General features: G+C 48.0%; 1 protein-coding gene across 1 annotated transcript in view; it reads left to right on the forward strand.

Annotated features, from left to right (window-relative positions):
• The window catches only part of LOC130531460 (transcription factor COE3-like), a 51,180-nt gene that overhangs the window by 34,869 nt on the left and 8,811 nt on the right, over positions 1-7,500 (forward strand). The window contains 2 exon segments of the mRNA XM_057043500.1: positions 3,423-3,511; positions 7,496-7,500. The exon segment at positions 7,496-7,500 is cut by the window's right edge and continues 61 nt beyond it. Of these exon segments, the coding sequence (XP_056899480.1) occupies positions 3,423-3,511; positions 7,496-7,500 (94 nt within the window).

Consider the following 7,500-nt stretch of genomic DNA (forward strand, 5'->3'; position numbering starts at 1 on the left):
CTAATATCGGAGCGCTGCGGCCGGCGTGCTGCCTGCCACCGTTTGATCACCTTCAGAGCGAGCACACCGAGAGAAACTAAATACTTGATTAAATGTAAAAAGGATCCTCCTGGTTTTCTGTGAGCTGTGAATGATGCTGCTGCTCCTCTGATTTATAAAGAACATCAGGCAGGAGGAGAAAAAACAGGAGGGAGGAAAATCAATAGAAATTACGATGGAGAAAGTGGCTCTGATGCCTGGAACTGCAGCATATGTTTACACTAAATCAGGCAATCTGTCTTCATATGGCTGCGTAATGTGTGGTGTGGTGTGCTGTGTGTGAGTGTGTGTGTGTGTGTGTGAGTTAGTGTGTGTGAGTGAGTGTGAGTGTGGGGGGGTCAGAGTTTCTGTGGTCATGTTGCCTCTTTGAAGGAGGCAGATGGTTTCAACTGAGCAAGAAAAACACGAGGAGTCACAACAGCCAATAAAACATGATGATGATGATGATGGTGATGATGATGGTTGATGGTGATGGTGATGATGGTGATGGTGATGATGATGATGATGGTGATGGTGGTGATGTGATGATGGTGGTGATTGATGGTGTGATGATGGTGATATGATGATGATGATGATGGTGGTGATTGATGATGGTGGTGATGGTGCTGATGATGATGATGATGGTGGTGATGGTGGATGATGATGATGATGATGGTGGTGTTTGATGATGATGATGGTGAGTTGATGATTGTGGTGATGGTGGTGATGATGATGATGGTGATGGTGATGATGGTGATGATGATGATGGTGATGATGGTGGTGGTGATGGTGATGGTGGTGATGATGGTGATGATGATGGTGATGATGGTGGTGATGATGTGGTGTGGTGATGGTGGTGGTGATGATGTGGTGGTGATGATGGTGATGATGATGGTGATGGTGATGATGATGGTGATGGTGATGGTGATGGTGATGATGGTGATGATGATGATGGTGATGTGATGATGGTGGTGGTGATGATGATGGTGATGATGGTGGTGATGGTGATGATGATGGTGATGTGGTGGTGATGATGGTTGATGATGGTGGTGATGATGATGATGATGATGATGATGGTGATGGTGTGATGGTGATGATGGTGATGATGATGATGGTGGTGATGATGGTGGTGGTGATGATGGATGGTGATGATGATGGTGGTGGTGGTGATGGTGATGATGGTGTGATGATGATGGTGATGATGATGATGGTGATGGTGATGTGATGGTGGTGATGGTGATGATGGTGGTGATGATGATGATGGTGATGATGGTGGTGATGGTGGTGATGTGATGATGATGGTGGGGTGGTGATGGTGATGATGGTGGTGATGATGGGATGATGTGATGATGGTGATGATGGTGGTGGTGATGATGGTGATGATGGTGGTGATGATGATGATGATGGTGGGATGGTGATGATGGTGATGATGATGATGGTGGTGGATGATGGTGATGATGGTGTGGTGATGATGATGGTGATGATGGTGTGATGGTGGTGATGATGATGGTGATGATGGTGGTGATGATGGTGGTGATGATGATGATGATGGTGGTGGTGATGATGGTGTGATGATGGTGATGGTGGTTGATGATGGTGGTGATGATGGTGATGATGGTGTGGTGATGATGATGGTGATGGTGTGATGGTGATGGTGATGATGGTTGATGATGATGATGTGGTGATGATGGTGATGGTGATGATGATGGTGATGATGGTGGTGATGGTGATGATGATGGTGATGATGATTGTGGTGATGGTGATGGTGGATGATGATGATGATGATGTGATGGTGATGGTGGTGGTGGTGATGGTGATGGTGGGGTGGTGATGGTGATGGTGATGTGATGATGGTGATGGTGGTGGCGATGGTGGTGATGATGGTGATGATGGTGATGGTGATGATGATGATGATGGTGATGGTGATGGTGATGGTGATGATGGTGATGATGATGTGATGGTGGTGATGATGGTGGTGGTGATGATGGTGGTGATGATGGTGGTGATGGTGATGATGATGGTGATGATGGTGGTGATGATGTGGTGATGATGATGATGATGGTGGTGGTGGTGATGGTGATGATGGTGATGGTGATGGTGTGATGATGATGATGATGATGGTGGTGATGATGGTGATGGTGATGATGATGATGGTGGTGATGGTGATGGTGGTGATGATGATGATGGTGGTGATGATGGTGATGGTGGTGATGATGGTGATGTGATGGTGATGATGATGATGGATGGTGATGATGGTGGTGATGTGATGATGATGGTGATGGTGGTGGTGATGGTGATGGTGTGATGATGATGGTGATGTGATGGTGATGGTGATGATGATGGTGATGATGATGATGGTGGTGATGATGGTGGTGATGTGATGGTGATGGTGGTGGTGGTGGTGATGATGGTGGTGATGGTGATGGTGGTGGTGATGGTGATGGATGATGGTGATGGTGATGGTGATGATGGTGGTGATGGTGGATGATGATGATGGTGGTGATGATGGTGATGTGTGGTGATGGTGGTGGTGATGATGGTGATGGTGGTGATGATGATGATGATGATGATTGTGGTGATGGTGATGATGGTGATGGTGGTGATGGTGGTGGTGATGGTGATGAAGGTCTCTGGGACGAGGCAACGCGGCGTCCTGGGGCGCTCTGCGTCTCCCTCCCGGGGTGGCGAGCGATGCTCCTCACGCTGTCACTCTTCACATCTGGCCCCCACCTCAAAGACCTCCTCTTTCTCCTCTGCCGCCGCTCTGAACCACTGCCGACAAATTTGATTTAGCAGCTGGCGCTCGCCCGTTCCCGGGGAAGAAAACAAATATTGTTATAATGGTAATAACATCTATTGGAAGCGGCTGCGACAAACGGCGCCGGGGCCTGTGAAGGGGACCCCTGTGCACCGCCGCTCCGCCGCCTGATTCTTATTCATGAAGCGCGGCTTATGCATATTAGCACAAAGTAGCTGTTCTACTGAGCAGCACTCGGCCTGTCAATCATCCTCACAGGATACAAGAGCCATGGTGACAGAGCCACGAGGCCCAGATCGCCTGACAAATTGTCCCCAAAGTCAAATTTGACAGCACTTTTATGATTAATGGGCTTGATTATGGAGAAGAACCTCTCCCAGCTCATTTCCGGGCGTTTGTGCCGGAGCAGCGTCAGGATTGAATTAGGGGGTGAGAAGGACGATGGAGTGTGAGCTCACTCTGGCTGAGCAGCTGACACGCTTGTTGCCGCTCACCTCCAATCACACGCAACACGCCAGCGACACGCGCCGGGTCATCCACGGTGGCGCTGGCGCTCGCGCTGATGTCGGCGGCCGGAAGGTCGAACGGGGATCTGGTGGATCCGGTGGATCCGGAGCTTCTCTCACTCTCTCCGTCTCTCTCGCAGCTTTGAACGAGCCAACCATCGACTACGGTTTCCAGAGGTTACAGAAGGTCATCCCTCGCCACCCCGGAGACCCCGAGAGGCTTCCAAAGGTCAGTATGATGACCTCCGTGTGAGCTCAGGGGGTGGAGTCATGATCACTGCAAATTCTGAATTAACTGAGTTTCAGCCATTAAAGCTGAATCAGGATCACTGGGCTGAAGGCTCCTCATGGGGGGGCAGCAGGGTCACATGACCCAGGAGGGAGGGCAGTGTTCACCCCCAGGTGTGATCAGCTGTTCAATGGTCTCCTGGACTGGGTAACCTTTGACCTTGAGCTGCAGGTGGACAGCTGTGTCCTGTTCTGTCCTGTCCTGCCCTCTCTCTCCTCTCCTCTCCTCTACTCTCCTCTCCTCTCCTCTCCTCTCCTATCATCTCCTCTCCTCCCTGTCCTGTCCTGTCCTGTCCTGTCCTGTCCTGTCCTGTCCTGTCCCGACGTCCTCTCTTTTTCTTCTTCATCTTTGGCCGAAGTCTTTTCAGCCCAGTGGTTCAGGGTTCAGTGGTTCAGGGTTCAGTGGTTCCGGGTTCTGAGGACACCCAGCTGTGCTGTGGTGGTGGTGTGAGTCCAAAAGCAGGAACCTTTGGGTGTGGCTTCCTGTCATCTTCCTTGATGTCTTCTACACAGTCCAAGAAGACCAGGTGACTGTCCTTCACATCCTGTGGTGAACTGGTCCTGCTCTTTGATTCTGGCTCAGGTGTCGTCCAGGTATCGGAAACACGAGATGTTCCTTTAAAGGTGGCTTCAGCCTTGACCTCCATACACAGACCGGTTACTGCTGGGAACTGTGGTGAGGCCCTGGAACCTCCTCCTGTCCTGGAGGTCGCTGGTGGTGAGCCACAGGTCCAGCAGACCACAGATCTGTTCTGGGCTGAGTTCTGTTGGGTTCTGGGTGGTTGTTCTCTCTCGTTTAGTGATGCAAGTAAACAGGGAAGTGATCACAGAAATTTGAGTGATATTTTTATGGCCACACAAATAGTTTATAGTTTTGTAAAAATATCAGAATTCTAAATATTCATGATTACTGACTGAAGGAAAAACACACACACACACACATGCACGCACGCGCACACACACACACACCACATGCACGCACGCACACACACACACACACACATGCACGCACGCACGTACACGCACACACACACACACGCACGCGCACGCACACGCACACACACACACAGCCGTGGTTAGCATGAAGAGCTTATTCTGGCTGTGGTGGCTAACTGAGTCAGATTCTTCGATGGGACAGCGGAGCGGCTGCGGCGGCGGCGGCGGCGGCCGTCAGATGGGCTCTGACACTGGAAGCAGCTGCTGAATTGGAACCATTTATCAAACACTGACACAGAGATCCCCTCACACAGAAAACACTTTATTCCTAAATGAATGCTAATAGTGAGCAGAGTTGGACCTGTCTGGTCCGCCGCCGCCGCCGCCGCCGCCGCCGCCACCTGCTTAATATTTATGTGTTTAAAAACAACGGACTTTTACCTCAGCAATAATTTGGACAGAAGGTGAGATCACACCACGATCATGTGAGCCGGCAGCGACGGCCGCTCAACTTGTCACTTCTCTTTGGTTTGTTGCGGCGCCCCGACCGTTCAGGAAGAACTTTGTATGTTTGTGGTGGAACAGCAAGGATGGAAGTGTCAGGTGGAGGATTATGGGTACTGATGGTGACGGACCCCTGCTTAGCATGGTCTGGCTAAAGATGTGTTAGCCTAGCTTACACTGTGCTAGTGAGATGAATGGGAAGCACCTGCACGCTCACAAAGAAGGGAGACCCAGTAGGGTGAACCTGCCTTGACCTCCTGACTCTGGTCTTGACCCTGATTCTGGTCTCGACCCTGACTCTTAAATCCAAGTCTCAGCCGTCAAAACACACCTTGCAATTACAGAACAAGATGTCCTCACTTCTCTAGAAAAATGCGTGTGCTGGTACTCGGTAGAGAGCGTGTGGACGAACACACACACACACACTCACACATGCAGAGAAGCAGCTCGGGAGGCATCATTAACTTGAGAAGACTGTTGTGTCTGTCAGGACCTAATGAAAATAGAAGAACAAACATGAGGGTGTGTGTGGTGTTGTGGTGTGGGTGTGTGTGTGTGGGGTGTGTGTGTGTGATAGAGAGAGAGAGAGAGAGAGCGACAGGCAGCTGCTGCAGTGAAGGAGACATTAACTAACTTCTGCTTTCTAATGGAGATTAATGAAAGCAGAGAAGAAAAACACACAACACACACACACCACACACACACACAAGGAGAAAAGAAACAAATAAAAGAAAAGAAAAATGGTGGGAGAAAATTCCAGAGAAAAAAATGTTTAATCTGATTCGACATAATCTGATTACAAGAATCATGTTTGTTCATGTGAACCGAACACATTAAACATGACTTGTCAGGGGTTTCCATGGAGACGACTAGTTTCATCCGTGTGTGTTTATCAACAGATTAGTGAGGACATCTTTGCCCTCACCACTACTGTTGTGGTCGGGGGTCACCTGTGTGGATCAGGTTGCCCTTAGCAATAACGTTCATCATCAACTCAGCACAGAAAAAGATTATTGATAATTAGTAATTTGTGATAAAGTCTCTCACTGTGATCGAGGGTCTCTCTCACCTGTAATACCTGAGGGAGCTCCAGCAGAGGCCTCCACCTCCTCATGTGAGCTCCTCAGGGATGCCCTCCTCCCCTGAGAGGGGGGAGGAGAGGAAGGAGGAGAGGAGAGGAGAGGAGAAGGAGAGAGAGAGAGAGAGGGGGAGAGGAGGAGAGGAGAGGCAGAGGAGAGGAGAGGAGGAGAGGAGAGGAGAGGGGAGGAGGAGGAGAGGAGAGGAGAGGATGAGGAGAGGAGAGGAGAGGAGAGGAGAGGAGAGGAGAGGAGAGGGGGGAGGGGAGCAGAGAGAGGGGAGGGGGGGAGAGGAGAGGAGAGGAGGGAGAGGAGAGGAGAGGAGAGGAGAGGAGAGGAGAGGAGGGGAGAGGAGAGGAGAGGAGGGGAGAGGAGAGGAGAGGAGGCGGGGAGAGATATAATATATATAATAATTTAAGATTTAATTAATTGTTTTGAGGTTATTAAATGACATTCAGCGTTTGGGAAACACCACAAATAAACTGTAAATATACGTTAGTCCAGCTGTAAATATATGTTAGGTCCAATTGTAAATATGTTAGTCCAGCTGTAAATATATGTTAGTCCAGTTGTAAATATGTTAGTCCAGTTGTAAATATGTGTTAGTCCAGTTGTAAATATGTGTTAGTCCAGTTGTAAATATATGTTAGTCCAGCTGTAAATATGTGTTAGTCCAGTTGTGAATATGTGTAGTCCAGTTGTAAATATGTGTTAGTTCAGTTGTGATATGTGTTAGTCCAGTTGTAAATATGTGTTAGTCCAGCTGTAAACATGTGTTAGTCCAGTTGTGAATAGGGGTAGTCCAGCTGTAAATATGTGTTAGTCCAGTTGTAAATATGTGTTAGTCCAGTTGTGAATATGTGAGTCTAGCTGTAAATATGTGTTAGTCCAGTTGTAAATATGTGTTAGTCTAGCTGTAAATATGTGTTAGTCCAGTTGTGAATATGTGGTCCAGTTGTGAATATGTGTTAGTCCAGTTGTAAATATGTGTTAGTCCAGTTGTAAATATGTGTTAGTCCAGTTGTGAATATGTGTTAGTCCAGTTGTAATATGTTAGTCCAATTGTAATATGTGTTAGTCTAGCTGTAAATATGTGTAGTCCAGTTGTGATATGTGTTAGTCCAGTTGTAAATATGTTAGTCCAGCTTGTTGTAAAATATGTGTTAGTCCAGTTGTGAAATGTTGTTAGTCCAGTTGTGAATATGTGTTAGTCCAGTTGTAAATATGTTAGTCCAGTTGGAATATGTGTTAGTCCAGTTGTGAATATGTGTTAGTCCAGTTGTAAATATGTTAGTCCAATTGTAAATATGTGTTAGTCTAGCTGTAAATATGTGTTATGTAAATGTACATTCTAAACTGAATAAAAATCTGTGTAATCAGGCATTGATTAATCTGTCTGTGTCTGACAGGAAGT

Source organism: Takifugu flavidus, chromosome 9, assembly GCF_003711565.1.
Source record: "Takifugu flavidus isolate HTHZ2018 chromosome 9, ASM371156v2, whole genome shotgun sequence".
NCBI lineage: Eukaryota > Metazoa > Chordata > Actinopteri > Tetraodontiformes > Tetraodontidae > Takifugu > Takifugu flavidus.